General features: G+C 40.1%; 1 protein-coding gene across 1 annotated transcript in view; it reads left to right on the top strand.

Annotated features, from left to right (window-relative positions):
- Positions 1–22,689, top strand: part of LRRC27 (leucine rich repeat containing 27) — a 34,817-nt gene extending 12,128 nt beyond the window's left edge. The window contains exons 5-11 of the mRNA XM_050899433.1: positions 763–915; positions 7,269–7,512; positions 9,079–9,168; positions 10,870–10,963; positions 16,266–16,396; positions 18,215–18,341; positions 21,588–22,689. Of these exons, the coding sequence (XP_050755390.1) occupies positions 763–915; positions 7,269–7,512; positions 9,079–9,168; positions 10,870–10,963; positions 16,266–16,396; positions 18,215–18,341; positions 21,588–21,731 (983 nt within the window). The 3' untranslated portion in view covers positions 21,732–22,689. The remainder of the gene's footprint in view (positions 1–762; positions 916–7,268; positions 7,513–9,078; positions 9,169–10,869; positions 10,964–16,265; positions 16,397–18,214; positions 18,342–21,587) is intronic.
- Positions 22,690–24,445: the final 1,756 nt, after the last annotated feature.

The following is a 24,445-nucleotide window of genomic DNA, read 5'->3' as shown; positions in this document are numbered from 1 at the left end:
ATACGAATTCATGTGAAACATCTCAGAAACCAAAATAGAAAATGTCTGAAGTCATCGAGGGGCAGAGTACATGCATGCTGCATCCCTGGCTCAGCTCAGGGATGTGTTCCCATGCTGGGAAGAGGCAGAAGTGCTTCACAGAAGAGATGATAGTTTTGAGTTTCAATTAAAAAGTATATGAAGTGATAAAATACATGTTTGTTTGGTTCTGTATACATCTGGTGCAAACTCTGGAACTGGGTTTCAACTCTGACTTATTTTTTCACAGAAGCCTCAGTCTGAAGGTGGCCTTAGTTAAGCATAGCAAATCAACAACTTTAACGTTCTGAGGAGTTACCTTCAAGGAGAAAGCAAACATTTCAATGTAATTCAGTCTAGTCTGTCCAGAATAGCCTGAGATGTGGAAAGAGAAATATAGCCTATCAGGAATTCGGGAATAATCTTAGGTATTACAGTATTAGTGATACTATGCATATGTAAAAGTATCAGTTATTTGTAGCTCTAAAACCAGCAAACTAAAAATCACTGGACTTGGCCAAATAAATAGTTTAAGGTAGTATATAGTACCTGCATATGTAATAATGGTAATTATCATAGAAATCATAAACATAGTAAATACACTTTGACTCAACTGCTATATATATGTGAAAACTTGCCCATCTTTCAAGATGTTGAAAGGTTGAGCCCGATGATCTTTCAAGATCCCTCCTAGCCTGGGCTGTTCTATGATTCTGTGTTTGCTAAATTACATCTTTTTCACAGGAAACTTAACTTCGTTGACAGCCTTGAATCTGAGACACTGTCCCCTTGAATTTCCACCTAAAGATGTCATACAAAAGGGATTAAAATCCATCCTGTGCTTTCTCCGGGATTCTGGGAATGGAAAACTGCTCTGTACGGAGCCAACCGCTTCAGGTATGTTGGAGATGTATTTGTGTGCATTTACTGTAATTTGTTTTGAAAAAAATGTGAACCAAGGGATGCTTTCCTTGTGGGCTGTTTCACTAATGGGTGTCATCCAGCTTTGCATCTGAAAGGGATATTGCCGGCTAGGATAAGTGAGGAAAAAGAAATGCTTCAATATTGTGATAAAGAAATCAAACCGTGACCCTTAAACCCCTAAGGGAAGAAGAGGTTGTATTTGTATAAGAGGAAGTCTTAATTACGTGTGATGTGGTTAGAGAAACAGAAGACAAAGTTTTCAGCAGAGAAGAAGCATGAAGAGAAGGTTGGGCTGTTTCATTAAGGTGAAAAATGGCTAGTGTGCATGCTAGGCACTTCATGAGAAGAGTAGAGGATAAGCATACAGGTAGATGGCATTTTATAGGGGATATAGGGGAAACTGAGATATTAGGGAAATGAAAGAGGACACTTAATTAGCAGAAGACTGTGGGGAAAAAATGGAAATATAGTACCTGGCTTACAGAAAAAAGGTGGAGCCAGTAAAATTACAGATGGATCAGTGTAGCTTCTATTTCAGGACATAAGTCTTGTTCAGATACTTAGACTGCTGCAGACACTAAGGAGATGAGTGACAGCCTCCCACGGATGTCAAACCCAAAAAGTCATGCTAATCAAAGTGCCTCCAGTGACACGGTCAGAGGCCTGGTGGGAAAGGAGAAATAGGCGATGCTGCTGCAGTGGGGCCCAGAGGGCCAGTGCAGGTGCTGGAGGCTGCCGAGGGCTGCGGATAATGGCCTCCTCTTAGCGTGTGCAGTGCCAGTCTGCGTCCTCCCGTAGCCTCCGGGAAGGAGGGCTGCGGTGACGAGGCACGGCTGGTCAGGCAGCTGCAGGCGGGTTGCAGAACCAGCGTTCTGCTTACTCTGTCACCAGTCTGCTCGGCCTTGGGCACAAGGCAAAAGGAAGATGAAAATACGTATGGAGGAAGTTCCTTCTGTCTGCCTGTGTGTCATAAGGAAGGTGGGGACATAATTATCAAATTTGTATACAATCTGAAGCACAGACCTACTTCTTAAAAATTTAGCGCACTATAAATACACTGTACACCGTAACTAATTTTTACAAGCTGCTTGATATTGTTCATCCACATACCAGAAGCCGGATAGTGTTTTCTGTGTTTTCATATTGTGTTTGAGCTCACATTCTTTGAAGACAAGAACAATTTGCTCTTTATCACACTTTCTCTTTTTTTTCCACAGTATTGCAGTTCTTAATTTTACACTCCTAATGTAAATTTATAAGTTGTCAGCAGAGAGGAAAAGATGCAACGTAATTTGCATTATTTATGGTCTGATAGATTCCAGAAGTCATTAATAATAGAAATACTGGGCTTATTCCCATAGAAGACCTCTTCTCATACTTAAGCTTTCCTGTAATGAAGTCTAATTACTGTGGATACCATTAGTATCAGACTGGATTGAGGGGTGTTAAAACGTGATATCCTCAAAGGGAACGCAGTAAATTCAGAGTATGAATGAGCCACTTAAAATGCTAAGCAATATGGTGAAATATAAAAATATCAGCTCAAAATACCATGATACTGAAAATGAAGTCAAAATACTGATGTAAAGATAATGACTATTTTTTTTATTAATCTAAATTCCATGTATGGTGTCAATAAAGGGAACCATGTGCATTTCCAGAACTTCACATGATTATTGTCTTCATGTTTTAAGACCTTGTTTATAATTCTTGTTTTGAGACAAATTATATCCCAGTAGTGTTGCTTAATTACCCCTATTTATCTTCAAATTTCACCATGTTTTAGCATGACTTGAGAGCGAGCAGTGCATTTTTTTTATATAGACAAGTTTTATCTGCGTTACTAGTGCTTAATGTTTATATTGTGTTTACCATATTAGTGGACATTTATTTTAGCATGCATAATATGTAAAAATCTGCTTACTTAACATTTTAAGTTGTCAGGATCTCAAGTGAAGTTACAGATTAAGATTCCATCTGTGTTATCCTCCTAGCTTGGCTTTTATACTTGCAGGAGAACTTCTTTCTGTGCAATCTGCAGACAGATTCCCATGACATATTAGAGAAGTTAAGTAGCTCAGTGGGTTGGCAAGTTAAACTGTTTTCTCAGAAGACCTAAATCAAGGTTTGTTTCAGACCACAAATTCTGTTAGCTTCCCACTGATTTTGATACCTCCTCAAGCAAGGATCATGCTAGATGAGAACTATTATAGGTCAATGTCTTGGTTTTGGCTGGGACAGAGTTAATTTTCTTCCTAGTAGCTGGTACAGTGCTGTGTTTTGGATTTAGTGTGAGAATAATGTTGATAACACTCCGATGTTTTAGTTGTTGCTAAGTAGCGCTTATCTTAAACCAAGGATTTTTCAGTTTCCCATGCTCTGCCAGCAAGCAGGTGTGCAAGAAGCTGGGAGGGAGCATGGCCAGGGCAGCTGACCCCAACTAGCCAAAGGGCTCTTCCATACCATGGAACGTCATGCCCAGTATATAAATGGGGGGGAGTTGGCCGGGAGGGGCGGATCGCTGCTGGGGCATCGGTCAGCGGGTGGTGAGCAACTGCATTGTGCATCCCTTGCCTTTTCTTGGGTGTTATTTCTCTTTTTTTTTTGTTGTTATATTCCTTTTCATTGCAATTATTATTGTAGTAGTAGTAGTAGTATATTTTATTTTACTTTATTACACTGTTCTTAACTCATGAGTTTTACTTTTTGTTTCCCGATCCTCCTCCCCACCCCACTGGGAGAGGGGAGGGGGAAGCGGCTGCGTGGTGCTGAGTTGCTGGCTGGGGTTAAACCACGACGGTCAAGAAGGAAGGTAACTGGCAGAGGTGCGCCAGGAAGCAAGCCCAGCACCTGGCTGCACGAAAGGTTCCTGATACCTGCCTCAAGCCACATCATATCAGAATTAGTGTCAATTCATCACCTGGAAAAATTTACAGAGTCTTCCAGGAAGGAAACCGGTGATATATTAAAATAGACCTTCTAAGATGCAAGATTGGTCTCTTAAATATATTTTACTGTTTCAGAAGTCCAGTCCTAGTTTAATTTTTAATGTAGTCATAATGATAGAGCTAGAACCCCAAAGTTCTGTATTTCACTGAATTGCCCATGCTACAGGAATCAGAACAGGCCATTGCTAAACATTATGAAAAAAAATCAGAGCTGTCCCCTTCCTAGGAAGATAATTAGTGGCCTGTGAAGCAGGTGAGCTTCATTAAGTGTTTTGGGGTTTTTTTGTTAAATACTAGCATTTTAATATAGGAACATACACTAGTCATCTAACTTATTTTTGCTGTACCTTCTGCAGAATCTGTCATGTTTACTGGTGCATCATGCTACATTCGTTTACAAAGAGTACTAAAATGAAAGGGAAAAAAGCTCTTAGTTTCACTTGTGCTTAACGCCGTTGAGGCTAATGTTTGTTTTTCTGGACATGGGCCTAATGCCAAGTGTAGGTGTTTACGTGGTATTTCCATCAACAGCAGAATAACGTTTAGAATCAAAATAGGAAAAACACTTGGGAGTGGGAATAAAATGCCAAACGTTTACCATTAATTTTCAATGACAACTAATGTGGCTCTTGGATATTCAAAATTATGCCTTTTACAGACTTTCAAAGTGTTTTGGTAACAAATCCTTATCATGGTTGAAATACATTGGAATGCTTCAGTCCAATTAAACTAAGCTTTCTCTAGCATTCAGGTGGAGTTTTAGTAAGCAAATCATGCAAAACTGAAGCAAAACTTCTGTGCAGTAGAGTACACATTTGTACTGTACTTATTGATATGTATTCTCCCCTTTACAATTAGGAAATTAATTTATCTTTGAGCATTTTTAATTGTTACCTGCAGTAAAAAATTTAGGGTAGTCACAAAAGCATGTCTTTTTTAGGTTAGACTAAAGAAGTAAAACCCCTGAACAGAAGAAAGTATTCATCTTAGGGACATCTGGCTAAGTATATTTATGTACTGTACTCCTAACACTAGTGTAGTGTTAGGAGCTCAGTCATGAGCTGAAAGAGGTTTTCTTGATGTTGTTTTTAAAGATGTGCAGACTATGAAAATAGGCTGTCCGCTTTTTATTTTTAATCTGTCTGTATGAGGTGAACCAGTATTTTTCAGAGACCACTTTCTATACTTAGCAGTAGCAATTTAGAAATAATTACAGCTGATCACTCTTCAAGTTAGTATGTGAAGTGAGAGTTTTGTTTGGAAATTAGCAGAGTAGCGTGTGTTGTTTGTATTGTAAAGTGGACTATTACAGCTGTTTTTCCAAGTTTCCTTGCGCATTTGTTGTATGCTTCCTTTGAAAATAAACATGTAATATACTTGAAACACTAGTTATTTATTTTGGTTTTTAACTCCCCTTCAGTGGTACATAATCTTGAAAATTTTGAGGATTTTGGGTAGTGTTCTTCAAAATAGCAAATCAAAAGCATTTTTTCTGCTTTTTGTCTGCATAAGAATGTGGGATTGCATTCTGTTTTACTTAATTCAAACACAATAGATTAGAATGACAAAACAATTATAAATTATGCTCTGGAACAGTGTTGTAACTTAATTATGTTATGTTTAGTGTTAGTTTAGATAGTGGTATATTTAAAGGAAAATAATCGCATGGACTTGAATATTTAGAATCTGTGGGCATGCACATGAAGTTTGGGAACCTTCTGTAATATGCAAGTTTTTTGCTCCCTCCCACATGGCCCATCTGTTCATGTTGGATGAGAGCAGTGTGTAAGAAGTAGTATATACATACTTCATGCAGAGAGGATAACAGAATGTACCTTGGAATAATGCTTTTTCTCTAAAATGTGAGAAGAGGGAGATAAAATCCAGCGTGTTTCTGCTGTAGGATTCAGGGAACCTCCTGAGTCTATACAGCGCCAAACCTTTGTGTATCTTATGATCTCTCAACACTGCGGTCAAAGGTGGCCTGCGATATCTTTAGCTGTTGTGGTTATTGTTTGGGTGGCAGAAGGTCTAGGGTACAGACCTACCCAAAAAGGTGGATAAATTCTGTGGTGGTCAACTGTTGCTGAGCTTGGCACTTCTGCGGGTACCCTAATAACTTATTGGTAACTGTGGTTTGTGTACTTTGGAGTGCAGCGTAGATATACCCTAGAATTAATCATCGTCATGTAAATATGCAAGTTCAGTTGTGTGTGAAGATTAATACCTGTAAAGGTGTAATTTGAGATACTGCTAAATTTGTTTAACCTGAGATGCCAGCTGGGATAAAATGCAAGATGTGCCAAATCTTTCATCAGTACTTTGGTTTTCGTCATTACATTACATATTTAAATTGATTATGTTAAAAGATCTTTCCTGTTTTGACTCACAGATTGCATTTGGGCACTTGTAGTATGTTAATGATTATTGTGTCTGTTTGCTTTGCCTTTTTACTTCCTCTGATACATGGAACATATTTTTAACTTCTTTTCATCATGCAGAGAACTCTAATTCAGTCATACACAGTTCATGTAATACTTATTTATACCCAAATCTACATTGGCAGGCTATAAATGCTGCAGAAAAATGAAGGGAGAGAAAAAGCTAGGGTTATATACAGCCTTAACTCAATCCTTGTATGTACATGCATTATGTGTGTCTTAATTTCCAACTCTATTTTTTTCCTCAAAGGAGAGATCCCAGTACAAAGCTGGGATTTTCCGCTTTCGTGTCCTACTCTGTTTCAGAATTCACTGTCGTTTGTACAGTGTATTTGACACGGCCGTATTTAAACCTTGCTGACATCTGTGGTAGGCTCTCCGTTCAGTTGCACGGGTCTTGGGTCAGCCCTGAAGGAGGCAGGGGCTCCGGCGGTGATACGGAGCCATGCTCTGTGGGTCGCACGTGTCCATGGTAAAGGCAACAAGGGACCTCCAGTGAGTAAGACTATGGATGCTACTCTGAGAACTTGATTTCTGCAGGGTGTCGAGGACACGTGGCTCTTAAACTTGGTGTAGGTCAGAAGCATTAAGCACTTAACAAAAATGATTGTAAGTTTAGTCAGCTCCTGCATGGTGGAATTGATAAAAAGCTGGGCGAAGAGTTTACCAAATTGAGATACGTAAATTATCAATCAAAAGGAAGACACTATTCTGCTCCCATTCATCAATAGACTGTTGGTTTCTTCCAGAATACAGATTGCTTTAAACTTGTGACAAATCTTTGAGAATATAATATGTATTATAAGAAGAAAAGATCAATGAATCCCACTTCTACTAGATTGATTGACTGACACTATCTAAACGCTGTGTTTTGCTTAAAAAACAATTAATTTAATTGATACATAGGATTACAATAATCTCCCTTTAATTCCAATAGAAATGCCACCTGTTGAAAAGCTGAACTTAAGTGAACTGTTACAGTCCAGTTTGGATTTGTCAGATGAGTGGCCTAATGAAGAGGAAAAGCAAAGATTTCAGAAGCTGAAAGAAGAAATTATAAAAGATGAAAAAGAAGGATTTCTTACTTACGAACGTGTAGGTGCAACCCATGATTTTATTGAAGCAGGGAAAAACCACAGAAAGAAAGAACAGCTCTACTTGGAGTCAGCTAGCCTTTGCAGGTGACTAAGCTTCACGCAATGGTATATGATAAGGATCTTGCAAGTCCTGGAAAACTCTGCGTGTCTACTGGAAAATATAAAAGCAGTTTAATATGCATCATTATACTCATTGTCAAATATGTATTTGATGAATAAATAGTATTTCTGACATAAGTATATAAAATACAAAACAACTTTTATATTTTCTATTATTTTAAATATTTTTTCTCCAAAACTAAAAAACACTATCAATCTTTTATATTTTCTCATTTACTTCCTTTTGTATTCCTATTTTGATAATTGTACCCTTGAATGTCCAGATTAATTCTACTGAAAAACAATAGAATTTTATAGTACAGAGTAACAAAGGACTGTAGAATCCTGCAGATAACTTAATTTTTCATTTCTAGTATATGCAATATGATAAATAACTATGTATAAATACAAGATAATACGTTAAATTCCTTTACATTCGCATACAAAGCATTTAATAAATGTTTTATTTGTCATATTTCACAATATGCAAATAATGCAAACCCTATTTGGGAGAATTTGTTGGTGAATCCTTTCTGAAAGAGGGAAGTACCTTTTTGTGTAAAGGAGAGAATAGACACGCTGGAAATGTCCTTAATTTTTTTTTTTGGTCAATATTTACCATGATATCAATGATTTTTTCCCCTCAATATTCATGAACATTTTTATTATTACTTAAAAATTATTTCTCAATACTAGTTTTTAATGAACTAGAGCGGACAGATTTTTTTTTAAATACTGACCATTTGATTAGGTTTTACATTTGAAACAAAAATAGGAAAGGGGTTTTTATATTTACTGTGAATTTTCTTTCTTGCCTTCTCTCTTTCACTCCTCACCCTTTCGCGTTTGCCTCCCTCTGTCTCTCTGATGTCACTCGCAGAAAACATAAAATACTGTAAGTCAGTAGCAAAAAGCCGTGTGCTTAATGAGCACGAACGGGGTAGGGGGAAATCTCCAGTAATCGGCGATTTATTGATTTGGGAGATTCACTGACTTACCCGTGCATTCCGTGTTCGCTGTTAGGCCTGCGGCTTTTCTTACGTGACAAGAACCCGGGGGTGGCAGTCTGTCCTACTGTGTGCCTCAACGCCAGCTCTCAAACCTTGCGTTGCCCTGCTTCTCACTATTCTCTGCGGTTTCTGGTGTATATTTTACATACTGTTTGATATTGATACGCTCACGTTTCAGAGTTGTTTTTGTTTTTGAGGTATCAATAGCATGGAAAAAATCTTGCAGAATTCAGTTTATGCTTACTTTTTTCCCTCACAATACAACCTTGGGCTTGCAGTGGTTTTTGTCAAGTAACTCATTTGGTAAATTACTGAAACATTTTTTACTTTAAATACTTTAATGGTTATATTGAAATAAAACAGACTGCTCATATGCAGGTTCACTAGTAGATAAAAACCTGCATTTCGAGTGTGTATATCACCATCATTAAATGTGCTTTGTTTTCTGTGTAGTATTTAATTAACAATATCAAACTGTCCATTTTAAAAGGAGGATGTCCACGCAGAGAAATAAATTTATTGAGTTTCTATCCTATGATAGGACAGTTCAGGCAAAGCGAGCTGAAAAGTGCAGATCGGTAGCAGAAAAGGAGCTGGAAGAGGAACAAGCTTTATTTGAACAAACAAAAAAGCAAGTATTACAATGTTATTGTCTTTAAAAGTTGTTACTTAGCTTCTTAATAGATTGCCTAGTTGACTATTTATAAGGAAAAAAGCAATTTCAAATGTTTTGCACTACAAGTGGAAATATAAAGAGTGCTTTTCTTTACAAAATACGGTGCTCCAAGGCAACAAGAAAGGTGATTTACCAAGCTTCTTACCAATTCGGCCATGGAACTCCAGGAATTCCCATTCCAATTGAGCAGAAAATAAATCCATTTCAGTTAATTCATATGTTACATTCCATGTAAACTTAAATTTAACTTTCTTTGCTGACAGAAGGCTACAGCTAGAGGGCAAACTCTGCGTATGACATAAAAATGTGATATATCTAGGGTATAAAAAGTTTGAACAAATTTTGCTAAAAGAACTTGTTTATATCTCAGCATACTTTCCCACTATATGCATACATTTGGACTGCTGTTCAGAATTCAGTCCACTTATTGCAGACTAGACCCAAGAAATGAGACAACGTTAGTCCTGATTTGTATCATCTTAATGCCTTTTTTCTTTTATAACTGGAGTTACAAAAGTCTTGTTATAGAACAAATGCATCTCCGTGGCACTCCTGGAAGCACCAGACGGTTGTGTTATGAAAGGGCAGTGCCCTGGATTTGGGGGTGCACAAGGTGGAGCTCTGTTCCAGTGGTTTGGGTTAACATCTGGTGTGCTTTGGTGCTCCCTGGGCATCCCTGCACCAGGAGAGAGGGAAAAACCAGGAGGAGAGGAGCAGGGCCAGGGAATTCTTGTCTCCCCTTCCCTTCCCATCAGGCAGGGAATGCTGTCAGCTGAGCAGGATTCGCTGCTCCTAAGAAACGTGTATCTAGGTGCTCGTGACTGGGCAGTGAGCAATCATTTGGGCCAGGGCTAGTAAAAATGAGCCTGCTTCTACTGCAAGTTATTTAACCAGTTGTGCGCAATGCGGTAGAGCGACCACTGGGAACAGGGCTGAGCTATCACATGCCGTGACCTGCCCCACCTTTGAATCGTGGCTGTCTTTTTTAAACTATTAATTTATCAGGGATTATTATAGTTGACAAGTATTTTTAAAGAGACAGTGGAAATGAAGAGGATTACTCAGTTTATGTGCCAGACAATGGCAGTACAAGGAGAAGTAGCCTGAAACTTAGGGCTGAAACAAAGAAGAGCTGGAGAATCACTGCGGACTTTCGGAACCAGAGTAGATATCATATTAATGAGGCCTTTATTGATGAACCTTAAAAATGTGATGGGTCAGATTATGTTAGCCCGTAGAACTTTTTATGGTACAACTGTCTACTTCTTCTTTATGTTCACTCAAATGTACTCAGTATGTAAAGTTACCAAGTTTAAACTGTAGTCCAGAGATGAAGCATGTAGCTTGTTACCAGTCCTCTGAGCAATTTCACTACTCTGCTTGGCTTTTGTTTGAATCTGTGTCCTGCTCTTTGCTGCTATATTCCTCCACTGAAGTGGGAAGTGAGGGTGGGTCTTTGCAGTTCTCGTCTTCCTTTGGTAAGTTAATGTTTCATGAAGAGGCCCCTGGTACTTTGTTTCCCTTTGTTAGGAATCGGTATGTCTAATAAGTATCATATATTGTTCAGCTGTAAATGGCTAAGCATGCGAACAAGAGTGGTAATGTTCACCTCTTAAATTATGGCTTTAAGAGTTTGATATAAATTACCTTTTTCAGCAATAAAGAAATGCTTCAGGAATGGCACAGCCAAGTGAAGTTGATGGAAGAAGAAAAAGAAACGTTTAGATTTTCACCTATAAATGCAGATATGGTATGTAACAGAAAATAGCAAGGTAGGACACTGGAAAAAAACAATCCATTAATGATACCCTTTGATTTATTTTCTTTATAGCCCATATATTTAAATTTAAAGCTTAGAAAACCAGGACTTTAAATGCCAGCACTTTGGCAATGGCTTTGCAGACCCTTTGTCAAATATCTATGTGGACTATGGCTCCTGCGTGAAGTGCTGCAGCCCCATGTGCAGTGTAGGAGTTGCCAGATCCTTCAAACTGCTATTCAAAATCTGTAGTGGCTCCAATAATCAGGCTACTTGGAGGCGTTAAAACAGAAGTGCGTATGTTGAAATATGATTTTTTTTAAATTATTGAACGCCTCCAATATGAGATGTTGCCTCTGCCAAACTGAAATTGAAGTCGGCTGGATTTTCTGGTTCCTCCAGGAATTTGTAAACGCTGGCGTATGAAAGGAGGGGACCTCACTTCTGGTTCTTTCTGAGTGTATATCAAAGGCCTGAGAAGTTTCTTCCCCAAAGTAACAAACTTTAAAACAAAAATCTCAAAAAAATGAGCCCGTTAGCTTTGCCATTAGATTCTCATTCCTTATAATACAGTATTGCAAAAGATGAGATGCTGAAAATGAATACACATGATTTTTCCAGTGCTCTGGTGTGAAAATGAACTGTAACACAGACACTGAGTAAGGCAGTTAGAGATGATCACTGAAGGAACTTGAAATGCTGTGAGAGTTTTTCTCTTGCTGTGAAGAATTCTTTCATCTCAGTTTCATGATTGCTGGGCATACTACTTCTAACCTTGGAAGTGTAGAAATATACCCAAATTTCTTTGAAATGTCAGTAGGTTTTAAATTAAAATGAATTACATCCCTCAGTGATAAAAAGGGGATTTTTACAGGTTTAGTGTTACATTTTATTGATACCTGCTTAGCAATAACTGGTACTCAAATGATAAAAAAGGACCCTTGTATAACAGATTACAGCTTTTCTAGAAATGTAGGAAAATTTGCAATTCAACATCTGACACAACCAGACAAGTTTTTGTATATACTTTAAAAGTAAAAACAAAGCAGCCACACTTCCAGCTTACTAGGTTTTTTACTGTTGGTTTTTGTTTGTTTTTTTTTTTTAAACTCAGATTTTTGAAGCTAAGCCAAATGATGTCACTAAATGCATCAGTGCTTGGAGAAATGTCTTTTTGAACTGCACTTTATCAAATAGGAGATTACATAGGTTTACCATCTAACAACAGGCATCTAACATAGGTGCCCATGTTAGGAGCCTCGGCGCCCAGTGCATGGGTGAAGGCAGGCACCTAACACAAGCGATCTGAGTCGTCTTGCCATTTTCACTGACTATGCAGGAGCCTGGGCTTCTGACTCGGGCAGTTTATTCATGTTAATACAACCCTTTTTCATCTTTCTGCTCACCCATAGTGTGAGTGACGTTTTCCACCAATTAAACTATTTCTTAATGCTGGCAGCAGAACTTTGCTTAACCTGCAGAGCCATGGGAATATACCAGAGGCAACCTGCTGGCAAGGCAGCGGTGTACCGGCAGTCCCCTCTTCTCATGCCAAGCGGCAGTGCTAAAGATCGTATTTGGTTACTTTAGCAAAATAGAAATTTTGATTTAAACAGATTTTTTTCTATACAATACTGTGTACAATACAATACTAAAACATTTTGGAATCGATGGCTGGAAAAGTGTTACGAGCAGGATTTTATTCCACTTCATGCATCTTCAACAGAGCTGTTACCTAAGTTTCAGTTACCAGACTTTTTAACCCGATTTCCTTAGACTGTGATTATTCATTGCTGCCTTTTATTGTCCTGGAAGTTAAATAAATATGTGAATGTAATGCTTCTATCTATGCTAATGTCTTTGGACAGGCTTACCACAGAAATAAAGCAAAAGCCAAGCAGGTTTGCTGTGGTGCCAGAAGAGGTTTGCAGGACAGTTGTGAGGCGCACAGGCGAAGCGGGCTGCAGAGCAAGTACAGCCGTATGTTCTGAAGGGGCAGCTTGCAGCTGGGTCGTCATGATGTAAACAGCAGTACTTTACCAACAACTTTACTGGCACCAGTAGCTCATTCTGATTACTGGGTAGGATTAATAATATTTACTTATGCTTAAGTAATTTTACACAGACTTTCCTGTGTAAAATTATCCTTTTTTGTGAATATGGATCAAACCAACGTGGGTCACTTATTTCCTGCTTTCTCTGCACTGTAAGCTGATGATGTCAGTGCGACAGTTCCGGAAACTGGTTTGTTGTGTAGCAATATTCAACATCAAGGGTAATTTCACAATACTGAAAGCAGGAGCATGACCAGAAGCAGGTTGTGTGAGAAAATGCATCTTTCTGCTATGAACAGTAGGGGTCAGATCTGAACACGCAGATCGTTGTGTACTGAAAACTTACTAGCTGAATTCCTGCTGAGGCCCTGAGAACTTTCCTGATGGATAACGGCTCCCGGGGGTTCCGCATATCTTGTTGAAGCCGTGCGGTCTGCTTTCTCTATGTACGAAGGTCTTTGTTTTGGCCAACCTGACGATTGTTTTTAGGACTACAGAAACTCAGTTAGCATAGGATTGAATTTTGAATGACACGAGAAGGAATAAGTATATTGTTATGTGATATATTTAAATATTCCTCATTTTTCTCTTCCATGTTCCCACATAAATAAATGGGGAGAATAATGTGTTCACTCACAGAAAACAGTTCTTGAATTTCTCCTGTAAAAGTTTTTTCTTCTTTAAAAAAAAAAAAAACCCAAAAAAACAAAAAAAAAAACCAAAACAAACTTATTTAGGTACTTACAATGATATGTGTGATACACATACGCAGTGAGAACAAACGATGGTTTAAAATGGCATGAACGGTACAGCTTTGCAAGTTGAAGTGTTCCGGAAGGTGGGTACCCGGGTGTGCACGTGTTGAACACGGGATGGCACCATAGGACCACACATAAACTGATGCACCTGCTGGTACGCTCCTCTGTTACTATAGGTTACATTAATGCCTAATAAATACTGAAATTAATAAGAGCTTTGCAACACGTTCTCATATTTTTATATTAACAATCTCTAATTTTTGCTCTCGTGTTTAGTGTATTTCTTTGTTCTCTGATCATCTTGTTAGAAGCAGTTTTCTTTATTCCTTGAGTGTTACAGAGCATATTCCTTTATTTAAAGATTTTAGTTTTCAAATTGTTCTTGTTGGAATTGGGTTAAAAACCACAAGGCAGCTACGCTTACTTAATAAAATACTTCTTCTAAAATTATGGGATTGTCTTGGATTTAGAATCCCAGTTTTGAGTAATTATGATAAAGGCATGCATAGCTGAGTAATGGTTGCTTGTGGCTGCCATTGCATACATTGACTTTCCCAAAAGTAAATACTCTTTTTGTGCGTATGTGTCAGATCAACGTGAGCGTGCCATGTCACTTCACCTCAATTGATAATGTCTTAAGGGAGAGTTCTGGAAATGGATTTCTTCTACACCATTCTCCTTCTATTAGTTGATTGACTTTCTTTGCAGCAGTGTGATTACAGAAGCATGGTCATAGGCAATACTATGAAAATATGATTGGCAGTGTTATTGTAAGCCAGTGTGGAGGTAAGCTTTTGCACTGAGAAAAATGAAATGCCTATAAAATACTTCAAATCTACTGCAGTAATTTCTCTCGGTGCAAAACCTTGGGAATTTATTAACTTGAAGTATAGGTAAGGTGGTTTGTCTGCAAAATAACTTGGCTTCACAGAATAGTTTTGAGTTTTTAAAGGTGTTCAACCTGGCAGAACAAAACCAAAGTTTTTTTGTAGCTTTATTTGGAAAATGCGGAGGGGAGGGCCTAACCTTACAACCAAGTGCTAAGGACCGGGTGTCTGGGAATGTGAGAAGTTGAATGTGGAGGTAGGGCTTTGGCTTAGCTGTTCCACAAGTGACTCCACAAGGCTACTGAGTCAGTACCTGTCAGTATTTCCCATTAGAGCTGTCTTCTATAAATAACTGCATGTCCTCTGATATAAAGAGAGAGAGACACTGCAGCCCCATGGTCAGAACATCTGGCAGAAGCCTGTAAGGGCAGGGTGCCGCTGCTTTTTCACTGGGGCGGAGGAGGACATGGGAGCTGCCCTTCTTCTGTAACCAGAATACAAGGTGTCGGCTCTTCTGAGCCTCCTCCCACCCTCTCTCCTGGAACTACTGTTTTCTTGCCAAATGGCCTATTGTCCTACCTACTTTTGCTCCCCAGATTTGGCTAACGTAATTAGAAAACACGCACTTGGCCTCCCTTTTCCCAGGCTCTGGAGATGTGTTACTTGCATTGCAGACAAGGGTTGGACTTGCGGGGTGTTGCCACTGTGCGTACACAGCCAGTACGTGAGAAAATACATTAAGTACGCTTTCTCAGTAACACGTTTTTAAGACTGATACTTTTCCACAAAATTGACCTCGTATTTTAATTAAATGGAAAAAATATTGCCGCAACATCTTCAGTTGTTTCTACTTACCAGTTCAGGTAATCCCCAAGGGCTGGGCTTCACATTGGTGAAGGTTTTGGGTTAGCAGTCCCAAAACGGGATGATGGCAGTTTTATGAACTTGACCACCGCAAGCTACTTTTTAACTTCTTTAATAACTCAGGATACAATTCTATGCCACTGAGCCATGATCTTGAAGCTCAGGTATCATTACGATAGGTAAGTAAATATGAAATAAATATCGCATTTCATCTGTGAATGTTACAACTTAATTGAAGGCAATAAAAACATAGGAGTACAAGATGCAGAATTCAGTTACAGGACTCTGACTTCAGCCGTTGTAGCCGTAGCAGAACTCATGAGCGTAGTCACCATACAACTCCCATTGGCCTCCACAGCGTCATTAGTATTTTACAGGGGGGGGGGAAAAAATGTGTTCAAGCCAAGCCTTCTCGCAGCTTTGATTTTTGATTTACTGGACTCTGTCTTAAGCCCTCTTACAGAAATGGAAGCATGTTCATGCCGTGTGACAAGTGGGAAAACACATGGGAAAGGTCTTCCTAAGAGCGTGTCCCCGAAGTGTTTCACAGCATCGTGTGGTGCTCGCTGCGAGTCGCTGCTGCCTGCCCCGGACCCCCGGCCCTGAGCTGCTGGGAGGGTCAGTCACCCAGCGCCAGTCACAGCGTTTCCCCAGCAGTCGCGGGGCACTAACCATGACTTCAAAGAACTGCAGAACAACAAAATGTTGTAACATTTTTAATTTCAATATGGAACCAGTTTTTAATTGCTGTCATTTCCCTATAATGTGTTAGCGCTGTATTTTGCTGCAGATACCAAAAAATGCACCGCATGCTACTGATAACATCAGTTACTACACCGTGGAAGAGGGAGCTGAGAAACGGGAGCGTACACCTGAAATAACGGAAGAAAGGTTGTTGAAAGTAAAAGATGAAGCTACAAGGTGAGTGCTAAAAAGATAAGATTATAAACTGTTCCTACGTAATGCTATTGATGACTTCCATTTAATGTTGTTAGTACGAAAGTATTCTTTTTTTTTTTTTTGCTATCCTGTGAAGTAAAAAATCTTGCACCCTAATCAACAAACATTGTGACTAAAAGAGAAATAAAAAATCAAGTTAATTCTAGGCTCGCTTTAAAAAAAAAAAAAAATTTTAATACGTAATCACTAGCGCTTCGAGACTTGCACCTGAGCTATATGCGTTTGCTCCTTCATGTACAATGCAATACCAAGACAAGAAGCATGCTGTTAAACCAATTCTTATTTTATTATAGTAATAATTTATTTTAATAATAAACCAACTATTTTATAGTATCTCTATGTCATCTTACTACAGTGAGTGTGAGCCAGAGGGCTGAATAGAAATTCAGTATCTCTGGTCCTTTTTGCAAAATGAACTAAACAAATCTCAACTGATTGATGGCCTCGCCTTGACAGGCTGGTCCTGGAGTATACATTTCCATACTTGTCTCAGTTCTAGTCTGTCAGCTGGGCTGGAAAATACTTGAAATCATTCTGCTTTTTGAGAGTTTAAGAAAAAAAAAAAGAGAGGGGAGAAGTATAAAGATGTCCCAAACTTTTAAGAGCCTGTAAAATGTTTGCTCTTTTTAGAAAGTATTCAAATTAATTTTCAGGGGGGGGTTCTATTTGGTTTTAACGTATACGGGGAAAGCTTGAAATGTTCTGTTTGTTTTTCTGATTACAAGATTTGTTGGTTTGCTCCATTTTGCACTTCTAAAAATTAGCGTATCTTTATATGAGGCTGTAACTTGACTGACTGTACAAGCATGTTCTAGTTGATAATCTCAGGACGTAACTACTAAACAGATGTCTGTAAATCAAGGAAAATTTTAATCAGCTTTAGGGAAAAATACACTATATTATACTATCTCGTAATATGGAAGAGAGGTATTTACAGATACCACGGCTATGGCCAGACAGGTTTGATGAGCACAAAAAGTAAAGTACAGTAAATACGTTTATTTAGCAGTCATTGATATTTCAGTCCTGTTCTTGTATTGGCTTTCATACTTGCATGAATACCCCTAGTGCATTGGAAAGGGCTGTTCCGTAGTACTCTCTTGTATTTCTGCTGCCCAACACGATTTTAAGTTTACAGGCAAGACGGTCAAAAAGTCGTTTGCATATGCTGTAGATGGCTCAGCCGCTTGCACTGGGTACAGCTCAGCACCCCTTCAAATTCTTGTTTTGTTAGCGTGCCTTCTGCAGCGTTTCGTTTAGTTTTGCCTTCTGCTTGTGCTGAACTCCCCGTTGGTGTTTCCCCCCCTTGAATTACAGGACCTCATTCACCTTCCCTGACCGTATGCCTCTCCTTCTTTCCTTTTTCATTCCTTTTTCATTCCACGGCCTTGTTCACTGAAAGTCTTCCAGCTTCTACAGCAGCCGTGCAAAGGACCCACCAAAACCAGTCTGTTGCACCACCAAACTCTGACCTATCCCCAGAGCACCGTCGAGCTTATGCGCTGAGCGAGGCAAGGCGTTGATTTACACAACTCACTGACTAACTAGATCCCTGCAAGTGTAAGAGCCGATGTCAGATACAGCAATGCAAGACCACCACATGGTGCATGCACCACAAACTGTGTATTACCAAAGGCAAAGCCACAGCATTTGCTCGTTTTGTTCCCTGAGTCTGTATTTATATTTTTGGCAGAAATGTGTTAAAGTACTTGAAACTGGAAACAGAAGGGTCAATGAATATAAAGCAACTGAAATAATAATTTTACCATGTCTACTTAGATCCCTCAGAGAAAAGAAACTGGAACAGCGCGTCAAACAGCACACACAAATGATGAAAGCAAGAGGAGAAAAATTAAAAGGAACATCCCAAGTAGAAATGAAGAAAGCAAAACAAGACATTGAGACAGTAAGTATTTTCTCTCTTTCCGGAAGTACAGTGAACACAGTGCTCTGTGCTGATGAATGGTTGTTAATCTGACATTTAGTTAATTTCACAAAAATCTCAGGTACCAAATATTTTAAAATTAAAATTGCTAAAAACCAAACATTGTATTTTTGCTCATGCTAAAATTGTGTGTATGTATGTGTACATGGACACAACATGCACAAATGTAACAAACATCTGTAGTGCTCTGAGTCTTTCAAAAGCAAAGCCAAAATTCTGAGATAAAAGAATAAAATAAAAGACAAAAACCAAGAAAAGCATGAAAGATGGCCAAAGATTATTATAAAACTCAGACAAAAATGCTGATTTTTATCACGTGCTGTACAAGCCATTCAATGCAAGTGGTTAATACAGCAAAAAGTTGAAATTCAAAATTATCCATTTACAATTGGGAAGAGGACTCATAAATCTGTACCTAGAGACATCAGTAAGTGTCCTGATTGGGAAAATTGCGAGCTGTCTTTAAAGTTGGTGTAGCTGTAAAATTTATTTGCTTATTGCAACATTATTAGGAACTGTTTTGTCTTGACTGAAAGTATTACTTCAGTTTTCCAAACTGCATAGCTAGTCAAAATGAAGTTATATATCTTTCAATAAAATGAGTCAGTGCTTTGCATTTAGTTTGTTTGCTGTGCAGAATCAAGACACTCAGCTCAAAATCAGTTTTGCCTCAAGACCCCGGACTGATTTTTGATTCGCAGGGGTAAGAGATTGCCACTGATAGTGACTGGCTTCCGCAGGGCTGATGGCAATGGCTGGGCAGCCGTGCCGGGGCACTCTCCCCAGGGGCCAGCGAGCTGGCAGCGGGGCCTCTCACTCCGCTGTCCTGTCTCCTTTCTCTTCTGCCTGCCGGCTCGTTCCCTCTGTGTAATGCTCTCAACTGATGATTTTGTCAGATTCAAAAAAGCAAACTGTCTTAGAAATACGTTTCCTGAGGGCAGAGCACATACAAATGCTCTGTATGGCTCTTTGAATGCCATGGCGCATTGTGTACGTATCGTGCATTCTAATCAAGCAAGAAATCACTTTCATTAATGTGTAGAGGTAGTATCGGTGGTACTAAATTTGGCAAAGCCTTTTCCCAGTAAAGAATTACGTTGTAGTAATAAAGAAAACCCTTTTATAATGCAGAAGGAATATGAAACTGCTCCAAAACTGTTTACTTACTCCAAAGAGGAGCAGCAGTCCATCAAAAGACCGCTCCATTGCAGCTCCTTCGCACGCAGTAGTGAGAACTTGTGCCTGCTGGGAGTCACCTACGTTTGAACCTTTCACTTACGTGTGAAAGTGGGGAGATCCTGGGGTCCTGGGGAGTCCTAGCAGTCGCTGAGTAGAAATACTGGAAATGCACACGTGGCTGTAGCTGTGTGAACTGCTCACGTAAAGGCCATGGGTTTCATAGCCTCATTTTTGCAGTGTTTGCACCACTTTACAGTACCTGTACTTTTGGAAAAAAGAGATTCTGATTTTATTCAAAGCATCTTTTGGCCTCAAACCCGAAGTGATCTAATGCGCTGAAAGCACAGCCTCCCTGCTATACATAACAGGGCAAACAAGTCATACATAGTGCGAAGCGTCTGTCCCTATGCCAGGAAATCGTGACACTGTGCTAAAATTACCCTCAGGCTCCACAACGTCACGCACAGCACACGCACGCACGCAAGCTGCACGCTCCCAAAACGGAACTCGTTCCTCGAGGCAGGTATAAGAGTCACGTAGGACAACATCAGCCTGGCGTTTAGGAGCGGACTCCGCAGGGGCTCCGTGTGTCCCGTGCCGTGGGCTCCCGGCGCTCGGGGGGGTCCCTCCGCTCTCACGGGGCGGCACGCGGCTGCAGTTCAGGATGGGCTTGGCTGCCTTTACTGTTTCCATTAGCGATCTGCCCTTTGGTTTCCCAAATACACATCTGAGAGTCTTGGTGCTACTTAGGAGATCCCGTTCCTTAATCCGTATCCCCAGGCGCTCAGTAGCGCGGTGGTCAGCTTGCGAAACGTCTTCTGGTTAGCTGCGGTGTCAGGTATGTCTACACAAACTGCTGCGTACTCAGTTACGAGCCTTGCAGAGCAGGGGAACTGCTCTGTCTGTAATGGCCTGCTAGTATTTTAAAAGTGGTAATTACCACCCAGAAAGGAACGCATCACGATGGCAATGGGGGAGCTGTGGGATTTGAGGAGCTTGAGTTCATTCACCAAATCCGAGTGACCTCCAGGTTCACAATGTGCCATTAATACGTGGTGCCTCGTGCTGGCACAAAGGAGCGCATTTTGCAGAGCGCACGCTTCAAACAGTGGAAAGATGTAATTCTATTAGCTTCATTGTCTTCATTTTTTTAAAAGTTGTTTTAAAAAAGATACGTGGAATGGACTGTCAGGAGCCAAAGCCTGTAAAGATCTACTCATGGACTTCACTGTGAGCTTTTGTGTATGAAATGTGTGTAAACTTGGCATGATGATCTGAAGTTATTTTGGCACCCCCAAGGTTATTCTATTTTTAATATGACTCTATTGTATTCCATAGTATTCATAACATACTGAATAGCAAAAGAAATCATATTTTAAAATCTCTGGTTGTATTTCTAAAAAGCAGAATATTTCCATGAAGACTTGCAAGAGCTTTACTGCATTTCCATCAACTTTCAAGTTTGTTACAATTTTGTGAAATATCTAAGTGAATGAATATGAACCTTACTCTGGTAAAAAGTATATTTACGTAACAATATTAAGTTGAGACTATTGACAAATATGTTTGTTAGTAATAAGTTTAGTAGCACATGTAGTTACTGTTTATTACTTTCAAAATGTGTTGAGCTTTAATGCTTCCAGCCCTTTTATAGTCGATAGCTTCTTTATTCCTACAAACTGACCTGTGCATGTATTTGCACCAATGAGATGAAACCCCCCTGTTTTCATTTCAGCTATTTTAAAACATGCACGTATTTAAATGTTAGCATGTGCATGGGACTGGAGATGTAAATCCCAGCACATTCTTGTGCTTGCACAGTTTTAACACAGATGGACAAGTCAATTTAAGTGTGTACTCTAGTTATTGTATGTGCACGGCTTCACGTGTATACAAATGGAGGCTGCAGAAGGAGCAGGTAAAAATCTGGCCCAATAGGCATATGCACTACTTTCTGTTCTTAATTATATATACTTATATATATATCCATTCTCTTTTTTTTCTTTTTTATTTTGTTTTAAATCCAAGGTTGAAGATCTACAGACCAAGCTAGCAAAAACAAAAAGAGGACTCCTTCTCCGGGAGTATCGTCTCACGGCCTTCACGGGGGAGTTCCCACCTGACTCACCAAGGATGCAGACTCAAAAGATCTTTTCCAGTAGCAAATTTTGATTGCCTGGAATTGTTAAAGCGTGAAATGCTTATTTGATAAGAATGAGAATTACAAAAGCCTCCTCTTCCCACTTAGTCTTCCCGACTGCATTTGACAATGTTAAACCTATAATGATGATCAATCTGCTTTAACTGACTGTAAAATTTGTCTCTTTTAGAAGATTTGTGGTACAGTGTTGTGAAGTGTTTTCTTCAGCCTCTCTGCACATTTTCTCAAGCACGCGTCTATAGGCTACGAGAATCCTATGAAAATAAAATTCAAAAATCATCCCTAAGGTTTGGAGCAGCCGTTTGTAATTTTACTAATATGAGGAATTGTGTACTCTTAGTTAACTAATTTCATGAGTAACACATCTCTGGCCTTGCACTGTACGTCCTAGTCATATCAGACCAGTCTGGGTTTTCGTGACAAACGCAGTGTTTAATGTTAAATTGTAACGTTAGATTTAAAGCTAGTCTTCAAATGTAGAATAACCTTATTTGCATTTTACTGTCATGGAGGCTGCGTCCTTCTCCTGGACAAGAGGAGGCAGGCGGGAGCCCTTCTCAGGGTGCCTGTACTTTGGGTGGGAGCCCTGCTGATGTTTGGGAGCGGCAGAGCTGCCCCTCTGACCCCTGGGAGCCTTTGGGGGGGCCCCTCGGATGCCGGCCGCAGGGAGAGCGGGGGATCGGAGAGCACAGGCAAGCAAGAAGCGATAACAGCCGAGCCCGAATCCCAGCAGAGTCGCTCCCTTGAGAGATGTGGAACTACGCAGCGCTACGACTGGAGTTACCAGGATGGGATATCAGGAGCTTTTACCTTCCACTGCCCCAAAACAGCAGCAATACTTTGGAGAGGGCTTTATTACAGAAAAGCGTTACAGGGGCTGAACCAGTGCCAGTGATCTTCCAGTACCGCAGGAGCCCCGGGAAGGGGGTCACTCAAGTTCACAAATAGCAGAGGCCTGCCTCCCTCCCTCCCTCCCTCCCTCCCTCCCTCCTGCACTTTCTGTGTCCTCCCTCCGTCCCCACTGTCTCTGTCGTCCCCTGCCATGGTCCTGTCGCTTGTCCTCCTGGGACAGCGGAGGCTCCTCAGGAGGGTCTTGCCTCCACTTTCCGCTAACTCTACATGCCTTAAAATGTTGGAAATTTTAGTCACGGGAATAAACAGTAACGCCACCGAACCGCTCTGTGGGGACAAAACTGGCAGAGTTTGGCAGGGAAAGGTGAATGCACAAAAGGGGGAGATGTGTCTTAAGGAAAAACGTGGAGCAAGCCCACCTGATCCTGCGGAGCAGCGGTTCCTTAATGGTAAAGCTGCATCAGAGCTGGCAGGGCGGGCTGGCACTGCCACCGGACCTGTGCCAGGGCTTCCCCCGCTCCATGCCCACCTCGCTGCCTCTGCCACCCAGAATTACACGTCTTTGTGCTTCCTCGTCTCATACGGGTTATTAACGGGGCTCGCTCAGCCAGTTCTGCTGCCACACAGATGGAAAGCGCAGAGCAGCTCCTTTAGGTTTGGTGCGCTTCCTCTGTCTGAATGGATACTATTTAGTGACGTTAATTTGATCCACTTTTGACAAGGTTTCCTTTGAATGTCTGTAATACATGCGTTGATGCAGTCTGTCCGCTGTTGCCATACTGGTAATTGTGTGTTGATTCATTCTGTGTATTCCAAAATGGTCTATGTCTGGCCCAAGTCAGGTTCAGAGTCGCTGGATTTAATGAGTGCATATGAACGGCAGAAACTGCCTTAAAAATTTCTGAGCAGTTTTGGAGGTAGACTTTCTGTAAAAGTGTATCACCATGTTTTGGAGGATGCTTCAAAAAAATCCCTTTCCTTCTGAAAATTACTACAGATATCTCTGTCCTTGATGACATTAGAACTTTCCTCTATGCTTGCATGTTGCTCTCAATGTATTTTCAAGGTTTTGCAGAAAGTCAAGGCTGCCTCAGAACTACAGCTTGTCCTGTCCTCTAGATACTGCAATTGCAACAATAAAAAGTTTCCATAATACTACCAAATACCAATTCAGTGGAGGTTTTTTGTTTTTATTTTGCTGTTTGGATTAACAGAGAAAATAATGCATAGTACTATTCATGTGAGTAAACATTTATTAGCCCTTTTTGGCAAGTCTCTACTTGAAACCTACATCAAGCTTCAACAGTTCACGTTTGGGTCTCGGTCCTTTGTGTACAATTAGAATTTGGCTTTAGTCAACAGCAGAGACAGTTTATTAATTCCATATGAATCTAGCGTACTTGGGTGTGTTCAGCAATTCAGATAAAATGGGATCCTTCCATAAAAGATTAGTAAAAATATACATGTTGTTTGTAAGGGATGGTTATAAGTTAGTGGATGCAACTTACCAAAATGTTGAATTTCAAAGAAACCTGGAAATGAGTGTGACAGTTCTCTGAGAATTGCACCAAGGGCAGAGCTGGAGAGGCGGGGGTCCACAGGCACGTGAAACAGTAAGGGTGAGGGTGTAGAACCTGTCGTCTTCTTGGTTCTAGCTCACGCTGTCCGTAGTTACCAGCAAAAGCATTGATTAACGTACAGCAATCCTGTTCAGCCTGTGTATAAACCCTGAGGAAACCCTGAAGGAAATACTGCTAGCAGTTGTTACAGAACTACGTTGTTTTAGTAATTAGCAAGTGCAAGGTTAAAAAAAGGATTTTCTCTACTTTTTTTTTTCCTAAAAGTCACATTTAAGAAGGACTTGACTTTCGTT

Source organism: Gymnogyps californianus, chromosome 6, assembly GCF_018139145.2.
Source record: "Gymnogyps californianus isolate 813 chromosome 6, ASM1813914v2, whole genome shotgun sequence".
Lineage (NCBI taxonomy): Eukaryota > Metazoa > Chordata > Aves > Accipitriformes > Cathartidae > Gymnogyps > Gymnogyps californianus.
This window is presented reverse-complemented; position numbering and strand designations above follow the sequence as displayed.